Source organism: Biomphalaria glabrata, chromosome 6 (assembly GCF_947242115.1).
Source record: "Biomphalaria glabrata chromosome 6, xgBioGlab47.1, whole genome shotgun sequence".
NCBI lineage: Eukaryota > Metazoa > Mollusca > Gastropoda > Planorbidae > Biomphalaria > Biomphalaria glabrata.
Window position 1 is genome coordinate 22,250,498 of NC_074716.1, and position 26,623 is coordinate 22,277,120.

Sequence of the window (26,623 nt, forward strand, 5' to 3'; positions counted from 1 at the left end):
ACAATAAGAGTTATTGTGTTAAAAATGGTGAAGTAAACTATTGAACTATTTTCATTTTGTATTGGCAGTAAAATCCAGGATGTTAATGTCAGTGGACCAAGATGACTATTGTGACGACTATAGAGCCATGCCTTGGGACAACTCACTGCTATGCCCTATGCCAGAACAGACCTCTGAGAAAAATGAGAACCTTCCCAAGCCTGGAGTAGACCTTTTGGGAGGAGCAGAGATACCTGCAGGTGGTAAGAGTTCCCCAGACACAACAGTGGTGATGGTGGTGGCTGCCAACATGGAGAACACTAGCGACACCTACCACCAGAGCACTGTCATCCCTGATATCAAGATAACTCACAAGGAAATGTTGAAACACACCAACATTCACAACATGTCAACAGAGATGGAAACAGCTTAATTTTAGATTTTGTTTTGTTTCTTGAACTTTGTGGGGAAACTTTTTGCAATTTCGATTTTCTCTAAATTAATTCTACATGCCTATATACAATATTGTTTCTGATGTAAACAAAACACATAAGAAAATCAATTGTTAAAAAAATGTAATCTTAAGCATTCTTCTTATGTAAAGTGTCAACTTAATTGTAAAGTGTCAAATTACTGACATGTTTTTGCTAGTATTCATTATTTACTTTGTTTCTTGATGTCATCCAAAAACTTGTCATTTCAATGTTACTATTATAGTTTTGTGATCCAATATATACTTTATATATACATATAGAATGTCAAAAAATACACATCAGAATGTGTCCAAATTGAATGTGTTGTATATCAGCCAAATATTTTACTGGAATTTTATTTTCTTGACTGCTGCATGTTGCTTTACATAAATATGCAGCAAACATTGACTTAGAAAGTCATGTAATGTGAGCTAACATAACAGCTTTGTATTGAGGCAGGCTTTAGATACAAGCAGCCTATGCCGGCTCTTGATTCAGGGCTTTCTGTGTAAGCTGTGTGATTCAAAGCATCGTTGGCAGGCCTATTGAAACAGGTCATGACTGGCATACCAATCTATACACAGCATCCTGGGCAGGCCAGTTGTCTTGATTCTTGTTGTTAATATTGGTGTTACTCTTAATTGTATGCTAAAAATATCTACAATGTTTTATCATGGTCAAATTTTTAACACTAACTAAATGTTCATGATGGAACGGACCAAATTAAATAACATTGGTGTGTCTTTGAACTTGTTCATCCATCTTAGTAGCTCTACTGCTAGCTAGATGGTGAAACTTGATTGTTAAACAAATGTGATTCATTAATATTTTTTTTTAATTCATGAGTTTCTTTTTATCTCGCACTATGTTCACTGCCTAGAACTCATGAGAAATCTTAAGCTTTCTTTTGTGCTGAATCTGATTGGAACATTTTTGTTAGCATTATGTTAGTATCATACAGAAAAAAGGTGTTTTTCATTTCATTCATAATCTAGTTTGCTAGTCTAAATGCTTCCAGAGTCAATGTTCTGAATGATTCATGCATTGCCATATTTTAACATCCACATTTCAAAGTTACCCAAGTATTTTTTTTTTTTTACATTTATTTTTATATAAAAAAATTAATGAAATAAAAAAAAAAAAAGAATATTATGTTTAGCATGTGTTAGTGAACTTTGACCTTTTTTTTTTGGAGAAACTTTTTTTTTTTTGCCGTCCAGTTCTTTTTTTTGCGTTAACTCCAAGAATGAATTGATTCTTTTTCTCTCCTTCACAAACACACAGGGAATACAAATATGTCCAAAGTTAAAACATATGTCCAGAAGTTATCTTGGTTGATTTCTCTTGCTGCAGTAGCATGACCTTTCTCTGGCGTATTGTAGATGAAACTTAAACAAATTGACTAGATGTTTTTATTTTTAAAGTTCATTCAAACCATGCCTAGCAATATTCTTTTATTTCGTCGTTGGATTAGTTTTGCTTTGAAGTGCTGTAGAATTTCCTTTGGCAAAGACAACTTTTAAAAAAGCAGTTGTAAGATGTGTATGTTAGTCAGTTTAATTTTTTTTCTTACCTAAAATGTCAGTGTGACCTACTGACTCTGAATTCCTATGTCTAGGTCAAAGGCAGAACTTTTAACTTTTTATTTTCTTCAATGTATAAAGTGGTTGATTGTTTTATTTATTTTAACATAGTAAATTTTACTTTTTTTTCTCTTGCCTTCATTGAATTTGAAATGAACTACTTGCAATGACAAATTATTATTGGAGTGATTTTGTGAGGATTCAAATGTTGCAACACACTGTGCATTGATGTATTTAGTAACATTTTGTTACTTGGATTGATTGGGAACATTGCTGAGCTTTTGGTTTCTTGTTACTTTATGCATTTTTTTGTTTTCACACTGTAATGATGCAGAGGTTAACATAGTGCAGGGGGCCAGCAAATAATTCAAAGTGAGATTATGGGGAAAAGATTTTAGAATAGGGAATTTCCCATAGACTATTTTAGTATTTGTTTTTATTGAAGCAGAGCTGATCAAATGTTGTTTTTTTTTTACATATTTTGCTCCAAAATATAATTGCTGACTTCTTGGTGAATGAAACATTTTTTTTTTTTTTTTTAAACAGTGAAGCTATATTTCTGCTAGTATTTAAGAGAATTAGACTTGATGTTACATGAGTTTTGTCCTAAGCTTTGTTGTCTTAAATTAAATGGATTCTATAAATATTTAGTGTAATAATGATTACATTTGAGGCAAAACACCACATCTTATGACTAAAAGCACAATTTATTCTGTTAACTGTGATTTCTGACTGCTGGCAACTCATTAGTTGTGATCCTCAAGGCATTAACTTGTTTCATTTGTGCCAGTGATAATTATTTCATTCATTAGTTATTTTTTGTTCTGCTGTCTTTGATGCCAAACTAGAAGATTTTATTTTGCAAATGAAAAGTATCATGTGCAGACATTGTTAATAGAAAGTAAGTTTACTGTAGTATTTATTTCTTGATGTGCAATGATTAATGAAGTTTGAAAAGACACTCATCTTGACAGTAGATTTTGAAGCAATATTGTGACAGTTTTGTTCTAAATTTGTGAAGGATTTTTTTTTCTTCTTTACATTTAAGTTAAAAGCCAATTTGTTCTTGGCAGTAAATTTCTATAAAACTAAAATAGATTTAGCTAAATCTGCTTTTGTCTTTCTCAAGACTTTGAAACTTTATTTTATGTTGATTATTGTACATATGATTTTATTTATATTCCGAATGCAGTGCATACAAAGTCATTTTATAGAATGAATATATTGTAAGTATTTCCTAGGTGTAATTTTAAACTAGATGATGCAAATTGGCTAAAATTATATTCTAAAATCTATTTTTATGGAGCTCTATTTATTTATGGTGCATTACTTTTAAAAATAAATGATTTATCTCAAGCTACTTCTGAACTAGTTTGATCTAAAAGGACATTTATTATTTAGCCAGATGTTTAAGATAATATTTCTATTGACCAGTGGTGCCTTGTTCACTGTCAGTTGATTGAGGCTTTAGCTCAACCATTTCTTATGCTGTGATTGATTGGATGACAGTTGAATGGAAAATGCTAGTCATATATTTGTGTTATTGTTTGCTTTGACTGATACTGTTGGTGACAGTGATTCATAGACTTATTACTCTATCAAGCCATGATGAATGTCATTCCTTTGTATTGATCTTACTATGTATGTATGTCTCATTGTGTTTTAGACAGGACTTTTACCTTGTCTGATGATCAAGTGGAACCAAGTGGAAATTCATATACATTATTTTATGAAGGTAGATTTTTAGATAGAAACAATTTTATGTGAAACAGAAACATGCTTTTGTTCAGAGCTTTTCTAAGAATTTTATGATAATGTTACAGTTTTCTAAATATACACCATTTTTAAAGGACATTTTGTCAAGATATTTATTTCTGATCACTACTGCACTACACAGCTGTAGTAGCAATCTAGTTTTGAAAAGCTTTTGTATCTGTACATCAGGTTGAAACTTTCAGTAAGTTCAGTTCAATCATGCCTGGACTATAAAATAACTTGTCTATTTTCAAGATTGATTCAAACTTAAATCTAGTTGTTGCTATTGAAATAGAGACATGCATTTATACAGTTTGTACATAAGATGATGTTTATTCTCTTGATGCTTGTATCTTTGGTTTTGTTTTTTTTCAACTCTATGACCATTTGTGTTGGTTGAGGGAAGTCTTGTTGACCCACTGGGTGACTCTTGTTGACCCACTGGGTGACTCTTGTTGACCCACTGGGTGACTCTTGTTGACCCACTGGGTGACTCTTGTTTTGTTTACTTCCTGTTCTGTTCAGTTGGAAACACAGGAAATGAACAATTGTAAATAGAACTTGACAAAATAAAAATATGATTTATTTCTACTTCTTGTTTTTCTTTCTGAAGTCATTTGTTTGTTATTTTAGTATGCAGTTCCATACATCTGCAGTATTCCCGCATGTATTCATTCAAGAGAAATAAATTAACATTAAGATGCGTACAAATGTATGCATCATTTTGAAGTCTGGATCTATAGTTTATCATCAAACGAACATTCAATACCATATATCTAAAACAAGATCAAGTATTCTAGTGTAGACTACTTTGCTTTTAATGTTGTCATGACAGTATCTATATCACCAAACTAGGATATTATATACTCTTGAGTAAATGTATACATGTATTTAACCAGGAGAGGGGGGAGAGAATAGGGGCGGGTTAAAAAATGTTTCAATTAAGAGCAAAGTAATTGCTCTTAAAAAAAAGTTATCAGCTTCCTAAAGGAGGAATTGTCTTTAAAAGAACTTTGTTTTGTTACTTGCTTGTTGACCTTCTCTATTTTCGGTTGATTCATTTTAGTCAGCGTATACTAATCATATTTGTTGAGTTTATTTATTCCAGTAAGGCCAGGCCAAGCTACAAGCATAGTTCCTGCATTTACTGCCCGCAAGATACAACCTGTCTGTTTGCAAATCAACAATAGATTGACTTTTTAAGAACATATAATGAAGTCAAAATAATAATGTAGGTTGTTACCATCATGTCATTATTTAATCAACAGCAATACTTATCTTATCTGGCATTGGTGGCAACTCATGTTGCGTGACAATATTATGTATTTAAGTTTCATGGGTCATCAATTCATAAATAATTGAATTTAATACAAATTAAAATTGTGTGTACAAATCTACTGGTATTATTCCCGTAACTAAATCCATTTCAATATAATGTGCAAGACATACTCCCTTACATTCTTGTACATTTTGTTTTAAACCGAGCCCTGAAGACCCTCAGTTTCATCTTCACCTACCCCTTAGTCTGTTGGACCAATGGGGAAGGGGGGGGGGGATACCACACATAATCTTGGACCATTGGGATACCACACACAATCTTGGACCATTGGGATACCACACACAATCTTGGACCATTGGGATACCACACACAATCTTGGACCAATGGGATACCACACACAATCTTGGATCATTGGGATACCACACACAATCTTGGACCATTGGGATACCACACACAATCTTGGACCATTGGGATACCACACACAATCTTGGACCATCTGTTTCCACATCTCTTTTGCCTTGGATAGAATCTCTTTCAATGGCATGCCCGTACATTCTTTAATGATGTCTTCCCATCGTGTTCTGTCTGCCTCTTCCTTTTCCTGAACAAAACCTGAAGGAAGGTTTTTGCCAGCCCTCAGGACCTTGTGATATGATCCTAGAGTTTTATTATGAGTTTTTTTGACAGTAGTTAATATGGGGTTCGATCGCTGAACTAAGCCTGTCTCTAATATCTTCATTTGTGATGCGGCCTTTGTGTGTGAGACCTAATATCTTTTTAAAGCATCTCCATTTCATTGCTAGTACCCTACTCCCTAGGTCTGCAGTCAGCGTCCAAGACTCACAAGCGTATAAGATTGTGGCCCTGACCAGGGAGCGCATCAGTCTGATTTTGGTGTCGAATGCTAAGCCTTTGTCTTTCCATATTGTTTTGAGTTTTGAAAGTGCTGCTGTGGACTGTGCAATTCTGGCTCTCAGATTCATACATTCCAAAAAATAGTAATTATATATAAAATAAATAGAAAGCTTAATGATAATAAGAAAGAGATAATAATCGCAATGCAAGAATAAAGAATCTCTTTCTGATTTGACGCTGAGGTCAATGTGTTATGATATTTATCTGAATTTATCATATATCCATAGTAATTACATTCTTTACAAAATTCTGAAAAATGTTTAGTTCATTATACTATTTTAATATAATATGCTGCTGGCAAAATCATTGGCAAAAAACAAACCCCATTTGGGCAGTTGTTTGAGACAAACATCTATAAAAAAGCTAACAAGATCCTCGAAATAAAGAATCACCCTTTGTGTCAGGATTTTGTGATTTTACCATCACAAAAGAGATACAAGACACCGATAGCAAAGACAAACAGACACAAACACTCTTTTGTTCCCCTGGCAATCAAATCATTAAATAAGAACAATCTGGTATAAACTTTGTCACCTGTAAATTATGAGTGAGTCTGGTGTGAATGTACACTTTGTTTTTTTATAGTTATAATGTTTTTTGTTTGGTGTTATGCACAAATTGTAAGACAAATTTCCTTACGGATAATAAAGATTATTATTATTATTATTATTATTATTATTATTATTAATACAAAGTACGAATTGATTTAAAAGAGAAAATTACTATTTTTGTAACGCAACGTCCACAATGGGAAGAACCTTTCTGACTACTGAAACTCGAGATTTCACGTCAGCGGAAAGCGTTTTGAAAACTTTTCTTTAAAAACCTTTTCAGTCGATGTTGTTTTAAAAGGTAGAAGATGAAACACGGTCTCTTACTTCCAGTATTTGTAGTTTTGAAACATTGGTATGAAAGCCATTTTACTTGGTTAATATTTAAACGTGAAAAATAAATTGACCGGCTTCGCTCCACCTCCCTTAGGGACATCGCGCCCCTTGTCAGGACAATTGACCGGCTTCGCTCCACCTCCCTTAGGGACATCGCGCCCCTTGTCAGGACATTGCGACCTCCAGTGGGTCACGCCCCACAGGTTAAGTAACGATGATATACCTTATTTGCATAATAACTGTTACCAGTAAACAAAATGTACACATAGGCCTAATTTAAACAAAATTAATTATTTCGACTCTCTCTACTTAGCATATCAAAGTCAGATCTTTCTCTCCAAATCAGACAGACAAATCCTCTTGTGATGGAGTGTGTGTGTGTGTGTTTCCAAGGTGATGATATAGAAAGGGAGTATTTTTTTTTTTAGTTATAGAGAGAGAACATTAATGTCAGTCTTGTAGAATGATGCAAGATAGGCGTCATTGTCTTAAGCTGTGCTAAGTACCCCAGACAACTCGAGTGTAAAGACGTGTTCTTATAGTCAGTTAGATTTGTTTAAAATACAAAATTACCCAACAGCGGCTTGTTTATCTACCAGCACTTTGGTGCCATATAATAGGCCAACAGCGGCTTGTTTATCTACCAGCACTTTGGTGCTATATAATAGGCCAACAGCGGTTTGTTTATCTACCAGCACTTTGGTGCTATATAATAGGCCAACAGCGGCTTGTTTATCTACCAGCACTTTGGTGCTATATAATAGGCCAACAGCGGCTTGTTTATCTACCAGCACTTTGGTGCTATATAATAGGCCAACAGCGGCTTGTTTATCTACCAGCACTTTGGTGCTATATAATAGGCCAACAGCGGCTTGTTTATCTACCAGCACTTTGGTGCTATATAATAGGCCAACAGCGGCTTGTTTATCTACCAGCACTTTGGTGTTATATAATAGGCCAACAGCGGCTTGTTTATCTACCAGCACTTTGGTGCTATATAATAGGCCAACAGCGGCTTGTTTATCTACCAGCACATTGGTGCTATATAATAGGCCAACAGCGGCTTGTTTATCTACCAGCACTTTGGTGCTATATAATAGGCCAACAGCGGCTTGTTTATCTACCAGCACTTTGGTGCTATATAATAGGACAACAGCGGCTTGTTTATCTACCAGCACACAGCACATTGGTGCTATATAATAGGCCAACAGCGGCTTGTTTATCTATCAGCACTTTGGTGCTATATAATAAGCCTAAAGCGGCTTGTTTATCTACCAGCACTTTGGTGCTATATAATAGGCCATCAGCGGCTTGTTTATCTACCAGCACTTTGGTGCTATATAATAGGCCAACAGCACCAGTACTTTGGTGCTATATAATAAGCCAAAAGCGGCTTGTTTATCTACCAGCACTTTGGTGCTATATAATAGGCGAACAGCGGCTTGTTTATCTACCAGCACTTTGGTGCTATATAATAGGCCAACAGCGGTTTGTTTATCAGCACTTTGGTGCTATATAATAAGCCAACAGCGGCTTGTTTATCTACCAGCACTTTGGTGCTATATAATAGGCCAACAGCGGCTTGTTTATCTACCAGCACTTTGGTGCTATATAATAGGCCAACAGCGGCTTGTTTATCTACCAGCACTTTGGTGCTATATAATAAGCCAAAATCTGCTTGTTTATCTATCAGCACTTTGGTGCTATATAATAAGCCAAAAGCGGCCTTTTTATCTACCAGCACTTTGGTGCTATATAATAGGCCAACAGCGGCTTGTTTATCTACCAGCACTTTGGTGCTATATAATAGGCCAACAGCGGTTTGTTTATCAGCACTTTGGTGCTATATAATAGGCCAACAGCGGCTTGTTTATCTACCAGCACTTTGGTGCTATATAATAGGCCAACAGCGGCTTGTTTATCTACCAGCACTTTGGTGCTATATAATAGGCCAACAGCGGCTTGTTTATCTACCAGCACTTTGGTGCTATATAATAAGCCAAAAGCGGCTTGTTTATCTATCAGCACTTTGGTGCTATATAATAAGCCAAAAGCGGCCTTTTTATCTACCAGCACTTTGGTGCTATATAATAGGCCATCAGCGGCTTGTTTATCTACCAGCACTTTGGTGCTATATAATAGGCCAACAGCGGTTTGTTTATCTATCAGCACTTTGGTGCTATATAATAGGCCAACTGCGGCTTGTTGATCTACCAGCACTTTGGTGCTATATAATAGGCCAACAGCAGCTTGTTTATCTATCAGCACTTTGGTGCTATATAATAAGCCAAAAGCGGCCTTTTTATCTACCAGCACTTTGGTGCTATATAATAGGCCAACAGCGGCTTGTTTATCTACCAGCACTTTGGTGCTATATAATAAGCCAAAAGCGGCTTGTTTATCTACCAGCACTTTGGTGCTATATAATAGGCCAACAGCGGCTTGTTTATCTACCAGCACATTGGTGCTATATAATAAGCCAAAAGCGGCTTGTTTATCTACCAGCACATTGGTGCTATATAATAGGCCAACAGCGGCTTGTTTATCTACCAGCACTTTGGTGCTATATAATAGGCCAACAGCGGCTTGTTTATCTACCAGCACTTTGGTGCTATATAATAGGCCAACAGCGGTTTGTTTATCTACCAGCACTTTGGTGCTATATAATAGGACAACAGCGGCTTGTTTATCTACCAGCACATTGGTGCTATATAATAGGCCAACAGCGGCTTGTTTATCTATCAGCACTTTGGTGCTATATAATAAGCCAAAAGCGGCTTGTTTATCTACCAGCACTTTGGTGCTATATAATAGGCCATCAGCGGCTTGTTTATCTACCAGCACTTTGGTGCTATATAATAGGCCAACAGCAGCTTGTTTATCTATCAGCACTTTGGTGCTATATAATAAGCCAAAAGCGGCCTTTTTATCTACCAGCACTTTGGTGCTATATAATAGGCCAACAGCGGCTTGTTTATCTACCAGCACTTTGGTGCTATATAATAGGCCAACAGCGGTTTGTTTATCTACCAGCACTTTGGTGCTATATAATAGGACAACAGCGGCTTGTTTATCTACCAGCACATTGGTGCTATATAATAGGCCAACAGCGGCTTGTTTATCTATCAGCACTTTGGTGCTATATAATAAGCCAAAAGCGGCTTGTTTATCTACCAGCACTTTGGTGCTATATAATAGGCCATCAGCGGCTTGTTTATCTACCAGCACTTTGGTGCTATATAATAGGCCAACAGCACCAGCACTTTGGTGCTATATAATAGGCCAACAGCGGCTTGTTTATCTACCAGCACTTTGGTGCTATATAATAGGCCAACAGCGGCTTGTTTATCTACCAGCACATTGGTGCTATATAATAAGCCAAAAGCGGCTTGTTTATCTACCAGCACTTTGGTGCTATATAATAGGCCATCAGCGGCTTGTTTATCTACCAGCACTTTGGTGCTATATAATAGGCCAACAGCACCAGCACTTTGGTGCTATAAGTCAACGACCTTCAACAACAAGATACTGTCAGAAGAGAGAGTCAATTATCAACACGTCAACTTGAATGTGAACAAATACAACATACGGTGCTACAGTGCTAGAGTAAAAGTGAAGCAGATAAATAGGTAGCCTAGCTGTCTACCAGCACTTTGGTGCTATAAGTCATCAACACTGCACAAATAAAGTTTTAAAACGGTTTAAATGAGTTACATATTTTATGTAGTCTTTTGACAGGCCTACTCTTTGTGACTCCTCCAAAATTGCAGAGCCAATGGCGGCTTCCCTCTCTTTGTTAAGACTACGCCACTGCTTCCAGTATAATTATTTCAACATGTTGGTTCCCGTAATCCTTTACATAGGCACAAGTGTATTTGACATTTGAATGAATCATATAAACACTTTTTCTCTGAATTTTATTATAGATCTATTCTAATGTGCATTTATCTATGATCTATAGATGCCCATGAAACGAAATGAAAATAAAATCCTATTATACACAACGTGGGTAGCGTTATTAAAAACAAAGATGGCTGCCAAATCACTGCTAGACCTCGTGCAGGTCTCTGTTCACATGGAGTTAGATCTTTATCGTCTAGATCTTGCACGTGACGTATTCTGCCTTGTAGTCCAGTTGTAATTGGTGAATGGGATTTCACGTAATCTATGAAAACATCAGTGTCAATTTTTCCTGAAACGAAATATTTTAGATACAAAATTAATATTAATATTGTTATTCCTTTTTTAAATGTTTGCTTATATAAGTGAAAGAAACCCAAACACTACAGAATAACGAAGTGTACCCACAGTTCTTACGTCAGAACAATCACATGTATTACCTTTCGTCTTTTCCGCAAACAAAACAAGACCGCCAGATGGCGTCTAAGCAGAACAAGAGGTGATCTTAGACGATCATGCTCATTCATTACATTCCTAGGTAAGGTCTACATGCTCTATTGCCTCGAGTTTCACTATCACATTTTGGTCTGTCAAAACCCTTTTGAATTATTTTTGTTTAGCTACCACTCGTTTAATTAGGAACAAAACAGTGTTGCAGACTCAAAGAGAATGAAGTTCTGAAGCTCAAACGGCAGGAAAAAGTTTTGCATCCCGGACCCCTCTGAGAATGCTCGTAGCGTCCCTCCTAGGCCCTAACTGGCTAATTTTGATAAAATCTTTTTTTTTTCTTTTGTTTTGTATTATTTGGTTTAGCGAAGTGTGAGTATAGTCAAAGTTTGTGATACGTTCGTCTAGTTTTTTTTTTTTTAGCTTAGAAGAAGGTATGTGAGGATGTGTGTAAATTCAGGATCATTATGCGTACTTCTCCCGGTCAGAAGCCACCCGCAGTAGCAAACATGATGGCCTATTCCCGAATGCTGTTCAAACATATTCACTTCTAACCACCTTATCATAGTGATCAGGGCCGGTCCTGGCAATTGCGGGGCCCTATGCGAAACGGATTGCGCGGGGCCTATTCTGGATAGGGATAAGGATAATAAGTGAAAATTAAGATTTTGTATTAAAAAATAAATTCGTCTTTGCATTTTATACATTCTTAACTAATTACGAAATCACGATCAAATTAACTTTACTTTACGAGCCTTGTGTGTAGCGAAGAAGATCATCAAAATTCTGTTTCCTACATAGATCACACTTAATAGCAAGAAGTGCCACATTGTTCAATCTCTCTTCGTGAATTGTTGACCTTAAGTAATTCTTGATTAGTTTAAGACGCGAGAAACTTCTTTCACAAGATGCCACAGTTACAGTTCAAATCTCAGCTGCAAGGAGTAAATTGCAGTGTTCACAATTCTGTTGAAGCATTTTATCCTGTAGCCATCTTCAGCTTTTCGATGTGTGAAGTAGTCCACAGATTTATCATACTGCCTTTTCCTTTGACTTTTGGCTGGAAAGATTGCAACAACATCCATGTTTCCAGGCAACTTCTTTTCGCTGTCACAAGAAGAAACAACGGGAAGAAACTTAAAACGTTCATACACAACCACAAGCTCTTTCACATTAACCCTTATCTGAGTGATACCGATAACATCTGCTCGTTGTGACTTATGCCTGGAGTACAATCCAATATCACTGCATTCTTGATGTCTCGAAGGATAGAATTCACAACAGCATCAGCTACTACAGTAATAAGTTCGTTTTGAATCTTCTTTCCCAGGTAACGATCGTGAATTTCTGCATTGATACACGTCGAAGTTGTTCCCCCATTACTGGATCAAAATTTGCGAGTAATTCTACTAGACCAAGAAATTCCCATTACTTGGCTCTTTAAGTCTTTCAATGGTCCCTCTGAAAGCTAAATTGCGCTTCGCTGGAAATCGTACAAATGTCCAACGTTTAGTTTCAGAAAAAAGCATCTCCTGGTGAACTTTGTCAATGCCTGTTTTTTTTTTTTTACTTAGTCTTGCTCCAGCTTCACAGCAGCTGGTCATGGCGTCTAAATGCCTTTGCGATTTTTCATGCTCTGCTAGCCATTTGGTACAGCTTTGCCACTGGTCAAATCCTTCATTTAAAAAGGAACTTTTTTGTTTTTCTAGTAGACGGCAGTAGAAACAATAGATCTTGTCTGCTGACACAGAATATATCAGCCAAGGACGCAAAATACTTTCACCATTACTCAGGTTTGGTTTGCAATGCACTTAAGAGAAATGTCTACCATTCTTATTTTTCGGAAAATTCTCCAAAGTAATCCCAGGTGGACCTTTTTGTAATAAATAGTCAATACAAGATCTTTCCATTTTGTCTAGACACATGGCAGGATAATCCAGATTTTTCAATGAATCGACTACATTTAGCTCATTATCTATAACTACATGTTGATCAGTTATTACATTATTGCCTTCAGTTCTTACGACATGTTGATCAGTTGTTAGTGTTACATCATTTGCTTCTTCTCTTACGACATTCACCACTGCAGTTTTTGCATTCTTCATAGAATCTGTTTCAGCTGTCTCACTAGAAGTGATTATGTTCTCATTTTCGGGTTTTGATCGTTTTAAAAACGAATTCTAGTTCTATTGGAACTTTCGTTTCGGTTAAAATTCGCACTATTATTATATTTTTATTTAAATATGAAAGTTGACAATGCTTTTTTTTTATTCGCGTAAGATTTTTTTTTTTCATATAACAATTTTGTCTAATTTTCAGGAGATTTTAATAATAATTTCCACGACATTTTCGTATATTTTGCATCATTATGCAATTACAGATATACTTAGAGCGGGGCCTATGAAAGCGCGGGGCCCATTGCGGCCGCATAGGTTGCAGTGGCTTAAGACCGGCCCTGATAGTGATCTATTTTAGGAAACTTTTGTTGGATAGTCCTGGCCAAGCACTCATGAAAAGGCGCAAACATTGACCTAGCCTATTTCGACTATTTTGCCTACCTATGATCTGTTTTTTGAGAATGCTGGCTGATCTAGCCTATTTCGACTATTTTGCCTACCTATGATCTGTTTCTTGAGAATGTTGGCTGATCTAGCCTATTTCGACTATTTTGCCTACCTATGATCTGTTTCTTGAGAATGCTGACTGATCTATCCTATTTTGCCTATGATCTGTTTCTTGAGAATGCTAACTGATCTAGCCTATTTTGCCTACCTATGATCTGTTACTTGAGAATGCTGACTGATCTAGCCTGTTTTGCCTACCTATGATCTGTTTCTTGAGAATGCTAACTGATCTAGCCTATTTTGCCTACCTATGATCTGTTACTTGAGAATGCTGACTGATCTAGCCTGTTTTGCCTACCTATGATCTGTTTCTTGAGAACGCTGGCTGGAAACATTTGGAACCCATCGCCGCCATTGTAGATGTAGGAGCTACAAATCAGTTTGTATTCCTTTTTGAGGTTTAATAATTCCAGTTTGGGAACTGAACATTTTGTGCAGGTCACTTTGATTTGAACAACTCTAGAACCTTTGGGCCTGGTCATATCGTAGAGGATCTGAAGGCCTAGTGAGTGTAATGAAAGCAATAATGTCAGGTTTACAGACATTCATTAGTTGTTATCTTATTTATTTTTCATTAGCTAACACGCCCAGACATGTGTAAAGAATAACATTTTAGTGTGTTGTTTAGATAGTTTACAGTTTGTAAAGGGAAGTAACAGTGCTGTTTGTGGTAACAGTGTGGTGTTTTAAAAGGGAAGTAATAGCTGATAAAAGGGCATACATGTATGTCGATTAGATCAAGTACATCTGAATGAGATAATGCATCGGAAAAAATCTTGTAACATCTTAAAGGTTACATTTGTAGTTTGTATATGACTACATTGATATAGTTTGTATGTGACTACATTGATATAGTTTGTATATGACTACATTGATATTGAAAAATTTGTGTAAATAAAAATTGTGTCTATTGTGTTGCAATGAAGGATTCGGTTAGCTGTGTCAGGTTACATCACGATACTTGCACAACAATATGAGGTTACTCCACGATACTTTCACAACAATATGAGGTTACTCCACGATACTTTCACAACAATATGAGGTTACTCCACGATACTTGCACAACAATATGAGGTTACATCACGATACTTTCACAACAATATGAGGTTACTCCACGATACTTTCACAACAATATGAGGTTACTCCACGATACTTTCACAACAATATGAGGTTACTCCACGATACTTGCCCAGTAACATAGACCAATGTACAACCTTTTGATCATCTCATGGACTGACCTGACACTTGGAGAAATCCTCCGTACAGTTCCCCGATTTCTGTGGTCCACTTTGACGCCACTAGTTCAAACATGTCTTTAATTGTCTGCCCCTTGACAGTAATGATGTCCAAAGTGTTACGGAACGGATGAATAAATATGGCGCTCTCAATAGTGATTGGACCTGCGACACACAATGATGAACAGTTAAGTTCTCAATAATGATTAGACCTGGAGCCCATAATGAGGAACAGTTAAAGCGTTCTCAATAATGATTGGACCTGGTGCACAGAATAGCTCTGATTAATGATTAATGAACAAATAAAACATTCTCACTAATGATTCGACTGAGTCACTGGACTTGTTCCATACAATGGTTGTAAAACTAAACTAAGTTTACACATGGCGGGAAGTCAGGCGGATGTGTATTAGATCTATCTTATAATGTTGGATGCTGTAGTGTTAACCTTGAAAGTGGTAATTGTACCTGTTTTAATGGACGCCCTAAAACTTCCCGCATTTACTACGGCCATGCTGACCTCATTCCAAGAGTCGTCTCTGGGCATGAAAATGTTGGCAGCCATGTATGCATCGGCGAGGAGGTTGCCTGGAAATATAGACAAGTCTATTGAAGCCTCCATTTTGTCCCCTCATAGTATACTCTCTAAGTAGGCTAATATAAATTTGTGGTCATTTACACGTTTATAAATTACGTATTTTGGATGTGGCAAAATATGTAGGTCACACCTGGGGCTGCGCAGCCACGGGAATCACTGCACACCTCACTAATCTTCGGACTCGAAGACAAGCCTTATACATAAACGACACTATTTTATTACTGTAAATATTTAGTTCCAACTAACTACTATGGTCAGGGTTACATAGCGTAACATACTAGCCTCCTTGAATGACCAAACAGAAGCTCAGAGGAATATTACAACAAATAGATGATTGCATGTTGATTAGTGTTTAGTAGAATTTAAATAAATAGTTGAGAGAGAATTGAGAGACAGACAGAGAGAGACCAGAGAGAGAGAGAGAGAGAGAGAGAGAGAGAGAGAGAGAGAGAGAGATAGAGAGACACAGAGAGAGAGAGAGACAGAAACAGAGAGAGAGACACAGAGAGAGAGACACAGAGAGAGAGAGAGAGAGAGACAGAAACAGAGAGAGAGAGACACAGAGTGAGAGAGAGAGAGACAGAGACAAAGATTGTTAAAACGTTTTCCTATTTCTTTTCAGTGTCCTTTTGTTTTTACCTTTTTCGCGTGACCATTTTAACAGAGCCTTTTTTTACGGGCCATTTTGAAATGAATGGCCTTAACCTTTTTACATTCGACAACTCACCCAGGTTGCATTCTTGAGTTCTACACTGAAGTCTGTCAGCCATTAGATCGACGTTAGTTCGTCCCACGGTTGTGTTCTTTAACAGTTCAAGCTCAGGTAAGTAAGATTGGATGACCTCCAGCGTTTCACTGTCTGAAAACAAGAACAGAGTTAGGCCTGCTACCTTTTGGTCTAAAGTACTCTAAAGCAGGAATAGTTCTTCTGTGCTTACACAAAATAAATATTTTTTTCCAACATTGTAAGTAAACATTTGGTTTCGCTTTCTTAACTTGACATCAATAACTGGCATAAATATCTCATCTTAATGTCATTCAATTTCTTGATTATAAAATCTATCCCAGGGTGCCCGTTGTAACTCTCCTTGTATGTGAGTCATATGTTAACCATTGTAGCTCTCCTTGTATGTGAGTCATATGTAAACCATTGTAGCTCTCCTTGTATGTGAGTCATATGTAAACTAAAGTTTGTATTTAGATACACAGGCAACCTTTTGGCTGGCACAAAGATTCAATGAGAAAACAACATCATGGAATTCACGGGCCAGCTAGTAACACTATGGGAGCGAAACACTTGTGTAATCTGAGGCGACATCAACGCAATAAAACAAAACACAGGCCTGCGCTACAGATGGGTGATGAGGCTTCATACACATCTACTGCATTACTAATCCTCTTTCCCTAGATCTAAGTTAATGTTTTTCCCATAGCTCATTAGATTAAATAGTTTAGTTCTAGATAGATCTAAGTTTTCAATTCTTTCTGAGGCTCAAAAATCCAAAGAAAAATAATTATCTCGACTTTAATATCTGAATATTTAGGTCAGTTTGTTCTTTGCTTTACTGTCTCTATAGAAACGTCTTTTCCTTCATTTCTCATCTATAGTCACTTCTCTTTAACTTTCTCGCATCAAATCTCTCATTTTCTCTACCTCTCTTTCTGGCTCTATCTTTTATGTTTACCACTCTCCTTTTTTGTTTATTTTCTGCCTCTCTTTTTCTGTCTCTCTTTTTCTGTCTCTCTCTTCTGTCTATCTTTTTCTGTCTCTCTTTTCTGTCTCTCTTTTTCTGTCTCTCTTTTCTGTCTCTCTTTTTCTGTCTCTCTTTTCTGTCTATCTTTTTCTGTCTCTCTTTTTCTGTCTCTCTTTTCTGTCTCTCTTTTTCTCTCTCTTTTTCTGTCTCTTTTTCTGTCTCTCTTTTTCTGTCTCTCTTTTCTGTCTCTCTTTTTCTGTCTCTCTTTTTCTGTCTCTCTTTTTCTGTCTCTCTTTTTCTGTCTCTCTTTTCTGTCTCTCTTTTTCTGTCTCTATTTTCTGTCTCTCTTTCTCTGTCACACACACAACGAAATGATCTACTTTTTATGTCCGGGGTTTTTCTCCCTATTCAAACCTTGTGGCACTGAGTTGTCCAGCAATACAGGGTTTCCATTCCATGACGTCACTTTGCCTTGGTCATCAAAGGTGACGTGAAGCTCGCCCAAATATTTCCCATAGGCGTAGTCTTGAATGACCAACACTTTGTGACTTTTGTCTTGGTTTTCTACCACAGTAGGGTACACTCCTTCTGGCTTTTCATTGGAAGGTGCAGTGCCTGAGAATAACATAAGAATTATCATTTATTAGGAGATTGATTGTGAACTGATTTTCAATTCTCAATTCCTTCAATTTTCAATTCTCTATTCCTTCCTAGTAATTAGAATCTTTAGGTCAAATGATCACATGATTCATTTCTTTACCAAAATCAAGCTCGAAACATAAGGAAATAAATTTAATGTTTTTACATTGACTCTTAAAGTAACTATTGAAGGGATTTATTCAAATAACAGTACACATTGATTTAAAACAAAACAACATCGAGACGAAATGTTATTCTGACCTTCTGGCTGACCAATGGCTCCACATAAAAGCGTTTTTTCAAGCAATAATATAATAAACACTTTATTTCGGATGTTCTAAAATGTAGGCCTATAGGGCCTGCCACCTGCATGCTAAATTTGAATGAGTATCTTGTAACTACAAGTTTCTCCAACTGACCATTGTATAAAAATGTATTGGTGTGGCCTCCAACGACGATATCCACATCTTTGATACGTCTGGCAATCTCTAAGTCCATCGCGTAGCCCGAGTGTCCGAGCGCAATGATCTTGTCAATGCCCTGCGATTTCAGTTTGTCTACTTCCGCTTGTATGGCACTAATTTCATCCGTTAATATCACAGTCTCTGCAAGTCAACAAAATAGGGCCTATATGAGTTTAATGAACAGATATAATACAATCTAATCAGCAATATTTAGAACTAATCTAGCTTTAAAAAAATAAGTTTTCTCAATTAGTCGTTTTATAATTTTACCTAGTTGATCAACGGAGCTTAACAAACATGGATTGAAACTGTAAGAAAAATGCAAAATTGGAATTTGTCTTTCCAGTCCAGTCCAGTGACCAGTTGATTTGTTCAAAGGTTGCTAGGCTACACATTTTGTTGATCAACTAACTTGAAATAAAAAGATGATATTCGTGTGCGTATTTAAGACAGACAGACAGACAGACAGACAGAGAGTGAGTGTGAGTTCAAAAGAGATGGGCTACTGGGCAAATAACTCAAACTGAAATCAAATTAATTTCGGTTCTATCCATCACGAATCTGTGCCTACATTTGAGCCCCTTCAGCCTAATTCTTTTTCGGTTTATTTAAAGCATGCTCAACTGATACTCTGTTCGATTTTACACAAAAATGAAAAGTCTTTTTGGATCCAGTTCGTAGAGAGACAAAAAGAAGACTACTCTTGACTAGTTCATGGCATTATCATTGCCTGTTTGTATGATCCAACATTCAATACTTTGTGTCAAGGCGAAGTTTTTCAGAAACTTGACTATTTCGCTACCAGAAAAAAGTTCTAAAATGTTTTTCATTTCATATTTATGTATAACATTGTTCCGTAAAATTTTTCTAAGCAGTGAGGATTATGGACTGATGAATGCGCAAAATTGAAAGCATCAATCATCTCTCCTACATTGGATAAACAGTTACATTATTAACTCCTCTGAAGATAAACAGTTACATTATTAACTCCTCTGAAGATAAACAGTTACATTATTAACTCCTCTGAAGATAAACAGTTACATTATTAACTCCTCTGAAGATAAACAGTTACATTATTAACTCCTCTGAAGATAAACAGTTACATTATTAACTCCTCTGAAGATAAACAGTTACATTATTAACTCCTCTGAAGATAAACAGTTACATTATTAACTCCCCTGAAGATAAACAGTTACATTATTAACTCCTCTGAACATTCAAGGAAACAAAATGACACCTGGCTCGAGATCATTTCTTTTAAAATAACGCTTGTGTGTATGTGTTTCTGTGTGTATGTGTGTCTGTGTCTGTGTGTATGTGTGTTTGTGTGTATGTGTGTCTGTGTGTATGTGTGTCTGTGTGTATGTGTGTCTGTGTTTGTGTGAATTCCTATAAACTTTCTGAATTAAAGAAACGAGTTGAGCGATTCTATCTAGACAAGTTTTCTCCCTTGTGTTACTCTCACAACTTAGTCAGCACTAAAGAACTTGAAGAGTAGTTGCTGCATTCAGTGTTAACCTACCAGGAGATGAGACTCTCACCTCTCACAACTTAGTCAGCACTAATGAACTTGAAGAGTAGTTGCTGCATTCAGTGTTAACCTACCAGGAGATGAGACTCTCACTTCTCACAACTTAGCACTAAAGAACTTGAAGAGTAGTTGCTGCATTCAGTGTTAACCTACCAGGAGATGAGATAAATGCAGTCTCCGGTGTCGTGTATCCAACAACCCCAACTTTCTGGCCGCCTATCTCCAGCACTGTTGACGGTTTAATCAGACCTTGCAACGCTGGAGTTTTGCTGAGATTCATATTGCTGGATACAACTGGAAATGTGACATTTTTGAGGAATGGAACAAGTCCTGCGACTTTTGTGTCAAACTCGTGGTTACCAATGGCCTGAGTAGTAGATAAAAAAGATGACAACAATGACAAGAATTAAATAAATGAAGCACAAGAAGATATTCAGATATGTTATTAGAATAGTAACACAGATATACATCGAGAATACGGACACAGATGTGAAATAAAAAAAAAGTAACACAAATGTACAAAGAGGTTAAAAACACTGATGTACAAAGAAGATATCAACACTGATATGTAACATGGATGAGGGCACTGATGGTAAAATTAGAAGAAATACACAAAAAAATATAAATAGTTTGAATTTTTTCACATAAACAAAACTTATGTCGAATGTATAGAGAATATACATGTAGGCTACTACAAACAAAATAGTTGTTAGAATCAAATTCTACTTTATGAAGCTGATAGTAGTTCTATCATTTCTCATTCTTTCTATCATTTAGTACATCATTACTGTTACCCCTCTGAAACCACGTGACGCAATGCGTCCACAAAAATCTTTCTGCTTATTGACGTCATTGGTAATAATTTCAATACCTTTTATATATTAATTGTTATTCATGATTTGGAATCTAGTGTTAATTTTATGAATATTTTGCCTTACCATTGTGAGCTAATCAATTATAAGGCCCTTAAGTATTTGTGTTTTTTTAGATGTCAATATGAAAGTGGAAGTATTTTTACAATTCCTTTTTTCAGCTCGCAAACTCGTAATCTGCATGAACACGGATATCAAAAACGATTTTGCATGAAAGTTGACAGTTTATGTATACCTTTGGGAAAAGAATTACTAGCTGACTGGCCACACTGGGAAAAGAATTACTAGTTAACTGGCCACACTGGGAAAAGAATTACTAGTTAACTGGCCACACTGGGAAAAGAATTACTAGTTAACTGGCCACACTGGGAAAAGAATTACTAGTTAACTGGCCACACTGGGGAAAGAATTACTAGTTAACTGGCCACACTGGGAGAAGAATTACTAGCTAAGTGGCCTCAATGGGAAAAGAATTACTAGTTAACTGGCCACACTGGGAAAAGAATTACTAGTTAACTGGCCACACTGGGGAAAGAATTACTAGTTAACTGGCCACACTGGGAGAAGAATTACTAGCTAACTGGCCTCAATGGGAAAAGAATTACTAACTGGCCACACTGGAAAACTCTAGTTTGACCGTTGTAATTTTTCGAAATATTATCTTCTAAAATTAAATTTGGTCTAGACAATCATGAAGTTAACAGACATGTCACCGCGGGTATTTCCGCATGTAGGGCCTATGAATTATGAACTATGAACTAACAAGTTGAATAACTAAATAGACGTCCAGGACTGGATCGTGTTAATGACGTTTCAGAGATCTAAGGCACCAGGAGATCAAATGACTTAATAATTTAATTGTCTAAACATTGGTAATAATGTTGTTGTATATCTAAAAATACAACAGATTTATGTCCGACTTCGCGCCTCACCATGCTGTTAGCGCCTCGCGCCATCTTTCAGAGGGCGTGTTCAATGGTTTGAAAAACGCTGCCCTAAATCTTTTGAAGAACACAAAAAAGGAACAAAAATTACATTATTCCAAACTGAATAAAAAAAAGATAGATCCATTATAGACTAAAATGTAAATATTGTCTATCTCTTCCAATTATTGTCTTGATCAATGTTAGAACAAATTCACTCATACACTGTTCACCAAATTTAAAATAAGATTTCTAAATAATAATAGATGTAGATTATTTGAGCTGAAAACCAGATAATGTTTTCCATCCCCATTGACAAATAGTGATCTAGCACGGTGATCACATTAGAAATAGCGCCGAATAGAAGTCTCATGTAGAACTAGAAAAGTCATACCGGGGGCCTTTATATAATAGATTAAGAAACTAAATAAGTAATTTGTGACAGTATTTATTAATCAAAAATATATTTTCCAGAACTTGATTTTTTAAATTTGTTGACAATATTGTTTGCCTTGGAGACATTCGAGACCTTTTGGTGCCCGAGTAGTGCTAGGGGCATGATGCACCCCTTTGTCTTTCTCTCGCTTTGCCTCTGCCCCCCAACCCCCCATCTTCAGCTCAAATAAAGGTTTGTGTGTGTGTGTCTGTGTGTGTAACGAGTGTGTGTATAGGCTAACCACTAGTTAGTTATAACTTTTCATTCTATCCTCCCTTTCCCGCACAGCCATTCCAGGATTCACGTCCACCTCGAGATAGACATTGTGTGTATCCATACAAATACTACTGATAGACATTGTGTATCCATACAAATACTACTGATAGACATTGTGTGTATCCATACAAATACTACTACTCAACCAGTTGAACCTTTTACCATGGCATCATAGCGAATGATGTTCATAAACGTAGCAGCAGGTAATCCACCAAACTTGTAAAACCAAAGTGTCCCTTGAAACTGATCCCCAGCGTCCAGCAAGAGGACATTAGGATATTTGGATCGAATTTCTTGGACCTGAAATACAGGAATTTCTTTCATTGTCAATTATAATCATGTTTTTGTTTGTCAAATGTTTGACATGTTTCGGATGTTCCTTCAGAGTTGAAGATAGTTTACTTCCTAGTCCAAACCTCCCGCAGGACGACGGGGGATGGGAGCGGGCAGGGTTTGAACCCTCGACCGTCGATAAATCCGAACGACAGTCCAGCGCGCAAACCGCACGACCAGGCAGCCATCCCGACCAGGCAGCCATCATATTCTTAACACAATTTACATAAATGTATTGTTATCATGAATATGAGCTAATTGTCATTCTTTGACTTTGCTAGAATTAAGATTCGTGGAAGAAAAACTTATCTTATCTTATCTTATATAATACAGACGTTACTTCAAAAAAGAAGATGATTACGTCCTACGCGTCATGCATTTAGTCATGCATATTAACCAATGACTTAAATTCTGCCAAGTCACTGGTTTTCCTGGCTAGCTCAGGCAATCCATTCTATGCTCTAATAGCACTAGGGAAGAAGGAGTATTTGTACAAATTTGTCCTAGCATATGGGACGAGGAATGTGCCTTTATCTTTGTGTCTTTCAGAGTATTTTATTAAATTTTGTTTTTGTATTTGAAGATTATGGTAAAGGTGTTACTCTAGTCAAATGTAAATATTCGTTTGTTATGAATCTCACTGTTCTATTTTGTGCTTGTTCCAGTTTCTTAATGTTTTCTTGAGTTGAGGGGTCCCAAACGGAGGATACATATTCTATTATTGGCCTAACCAAGGTTAAATAACATTTTAGTTTTATGTTCTTATTTGATTTATAGAAATTTCTTTTAATAAACCCTAATGCTTTGTTGGATTTTTTTTATAGTTTCATCAATATGTGGATTCCATGACAGTTTTTCATTTATTATAACACCTAGGTATTTTGCGTTTTTAGTCTGTGTTACTGGTTTGCCATGAATAAGATAAGTGGAATTAATTTGTTTTAGTTTTTTGTTACTCTTAATAACTGACATTTTTCTGGGTGGAAAGACATGCTCCAATTTGATTCTAATTTCTGTAATTCATCTAATTCTCTTTGTAAAATATCTGTGTCTTGTGTTGTTTTTATTGTTCTATATATTATGCAATCGTCTGCAAATAATCTGACTTTTGTTCCTGAACTAATGCAATTTGGTAAATCATTTATGTAAATTAAAAATAGTAGTGGACCCAAGACTGTTCCTTGAGGTACACCTGAGTTTACTGTTATCGGTGTTGATTTAGAGCCATTTATTATTACAGTTTGTTCTCTCCCTATCAGAAAATCTTTAACGCACTGATGCAGTGGACCATTAATGCCGAAATATTTTACTTTTTTTTAAGCAAACTATGGTGGTGAACTTTGTCAAAAGCCTTGGAAAAATCTAGTAAGATAGCATCTATTCATTATAGTCTTTTTTTTAGTCTCTAGTCGATAGAAATCTACTTTTGACTGTTTCATGACTTCGTACAGGGTTATCATTATTATATTGCTTTCAAATATAGAAAAAAAGTTTTATTATGTGGCTGTGTGCCATTTTAGTCAAATATACACTTTTTTTAAAAGTTATATAACCTTTCTATTTATAAATTTTTAATTTCACGAACTATGAACGAAAAAAAAAGTCTAAACTCTATTAAATCCTAGTTCCAAGATCTCCATTCCAGGAAAATCATTTAAGTTAATGTTTTCGTAATAGGTCTATTGGAAAACCAACTTTTTGTTGGCAACCGCTAAATCTATGGTTCATATTCGTTTTTTTACACTTACATTTGATTAAATATTTGATTAAAATAAGCTATGACAATATCTTGTTGTGAATCTAGACTAAACAAATTTATTGACAAAATATTTACTCTCTTTAAGTTTGAATGATGCGATGTAAGGATTGAATGTTATACACACAGAATGAAAGCTAAACGTTGTGTGTTACCTTAGTTTGTAGTCTGGCTACTCCACCAAAACATTTCCCACTGGCTGCCGCCTTTGATGTGCAAGGTGCACTGTTTCTGAAATAATTAGTCATCAGACTAATCAATGTTAATTAAAACTATTTTCCGTGGCTAGATCAAGCTGAGGTGGTCGCTATTGCTTATTACACCTTACAACAATAACTGGTCCTAAACATGGGGTGATTTCCATCGCTGGTTGGTTCTCAAGAACAGGTATATATAAATAAATAAATATTTTGCATATTTCCAAGAGTCTAGTCTTAATCTAACTCCACATGTTTCTTGATGTTCTTTGATTGACCAGAACATCTTCAATTAATATGTCAGCTTCAATTTGTAACAAGGAAAAAAAACAGCCATGATTAAAAGAACAAACACGCTAAAATAGAACATGATTAAGTAAAATATGATTAAGTAAAACATGATTAATAGAACGTGATAAAACAGAACATGACAGATATGAATTCTTCTGTCTCGAAAGACAATGGACACGCCCAGATGAATCACTGGTTTTAATCTTTTCTTAAGTCGTGTCAGAATCTAGTTTGACTAATCAAGTTGATTTTGGAGAGGCAAAGTTTGAAACAGTTCATGTGGGCAGTTGTCTTTCTCATTCTCTTATTAAAGGCCACTTCATTTCATTAGCTCTCGGCGAGGTTTGTACCAGCAGGCACATTCTGTCTCCATGCTAACCGATCGTTCCTCCCACATACTTTCAATGATGCATGTAGTTCTCAGCTGTCGCTTGCAAACATCCTGCACCACCGTTATGGTGTGATTCCCTCTACTTGTCTCCTGTATTTCTGAGACTTCTTGAGCCAGAATGTCATTAATGGTGAGGCTTACTGTAAGACTAAAGTCTTGACATGCAACTGCCAAAGCATTTACCTGCCTTTGCAATCCTTCTTGCGAATAGAGGTGAGTGTTACATCGTCGGTGAACAGCAGTTCCCTAATTAAAATACACCGTCGTCTTGTTTTGGCTTTTAGGTTTATAAAAGCTTTCCATCGTATCTACTGTGGGTATAAACACCATCTTCCAGGGATTTAAAGGCGCTTGCGAGTACAACTGAAAAGAAGATAACGATTAGCGTTGGAGCCGAAACACATCATTGCTTCTACCTCCCTCTTGATGGAGAATAGCTTAGAGGTTGAATTACCTAACTATACAGTGCCCTGAATATTTTAGCTCCTTTCTTTATTCCCAACACAATCTTAGCAGTTCGTGTAGTGGCTTCATGAGGGCTTTCCATCCTGATGGCTTATGGAGTAATACCAAGTGATTTTCCGTGTGCAAACTTGTCACTGGCTGCACTCAGTTCCTTTACCGAGGGCGTATTATTCCAAACTGGAAGTGTTGGGAAGTTTGACAAAGCAGTTGGCCAGAAGGCATTTTCGATCGGGTAGAGTTCTGCCATGTTTTCTGGCAGACTTGCTTCATACCAGTCCTTGTTTTTCTTTATTGCATTCCCAAAGACCAGTGATGATGTTTGGTACATTGCATTAAAAATAAACACCCAACCTTTCTTCACATCAGTCACTGACAAGTTTTAAAAAGATTCCTCCAGAAATCTTATCCGGCAGGAAACTATTGAGAGATCAGTATGACCTTCTGCGCTTTTTGATAGCTACGTGTTTGCAGTCTGTTGCCAATGTCGCTCTTTCTTCCGTGTCAGAATCGAGTCCAGTTGCTGCACAGACCTAGAATGCCTCCATGCCGGATAAGAGTTCTGCCCACTAATATCTACACACCAAAGGGAAAACGAAAACCTCGCCTGAATATCTCAAGCACAACCAATCATGATCTTGGCATCGAATTCACGAACAAATCGGAGGAGTGTGTTTGTTTTT

General features: G+C 36.5%; 2 protein-coding genes and 1 long non-coding RNA gene across 8 annotated transcripts in view; 1 reads left to right on the plus strand and 2 right to left on the minus strand.

Moving 5' to 3' along the window:
* Positions 1-4,381, plus strand: part of LOC106065751 (cyclic AMP-responsive element-binding protein 3-like protein 2) — a 40,108-nt gene extending 35,727 nt beyond the window's left edge. Inside the window, exon 10 of the mRNA XM_056031431.1 lies at positions 69-4,381. Coding sequence (XP_055887406.1) covers positions 69-412 — 344 coding nt within the window. The 3' untranslated portion in view covers positions 413-4,381. The remainder of the gene's footprint in view (positions 1-68) is intronic.
* A 643-nt stretch (positions 4,382-5,024) lies between these two features.
* LOC129926575 (uncharacterized) lies at positions 5,025-7,820 on the minus strand. The gene is made up of 2 exons (XR_008778270.1): positions 7,011-7,820; positions 5,025-6,956 (listed from the first exon to the last, which is right to left on the minus strand). It is a non-coding gene; the product is annotated as an uncharacterized LOC129926575 (long non-coding RNA).
* Positions 7,821-10,577: 2,757 nt separating this feature from the next.
* LOC106053533 (snake venom 5'-nucleotidase-like) overlaps positions 10,578-26,623 on the minus strand; it is a 42,047-nt gene continuing 26,001 nt past the window's right edge. For 5 of the 6 annotated variants that reach the window (XM_056033662.1, XM_056033660.1, XM_056033664.1 and 2 more), the window contains exons 3-12: positions 24,755-24,830; positions 22,673-22,810; positions 20,157-20,370; positions 18,428-18,613; positions 17,784-17,984; positions 16,403-16,534; positions 15,546-15,665; positions 15,081-15,242; positions 14,141-14,344; positions 10,578-11,063 (exon numbers count right to left, since the gene is read on the minus strand). In XM_056033662.1, coding sequence (XP_055889637.1) covers positions 10,816-11,063; positions 14,141-14,344; positions 15,081-15,242; positions 15,546-15,665; positions 16,403-16,534; positions 17,784-17,984; positions 18,428-18,613; positions 20,157-20,370; positions 22,673-22,810; positions 24,755-24,830 — 1,681 coding nt within the window. In that variant the 3' untranslated portion in view covers positions 10,578-10,815. The remainder of the gene's footprint in view (positions 11,064-14,140; positions 14,345-15,080; positions 15,243-15,545; positions 15,666-16,402; positions 16,535-17,783; positions 17,985-18,427; positions 18,614-20,156; positions 20,371-22,672; positions 22,811-24,754; positions 24,831-26,623) is intronic. The other variant, XM_056033665.1, reaches the window with a different exon arrangement.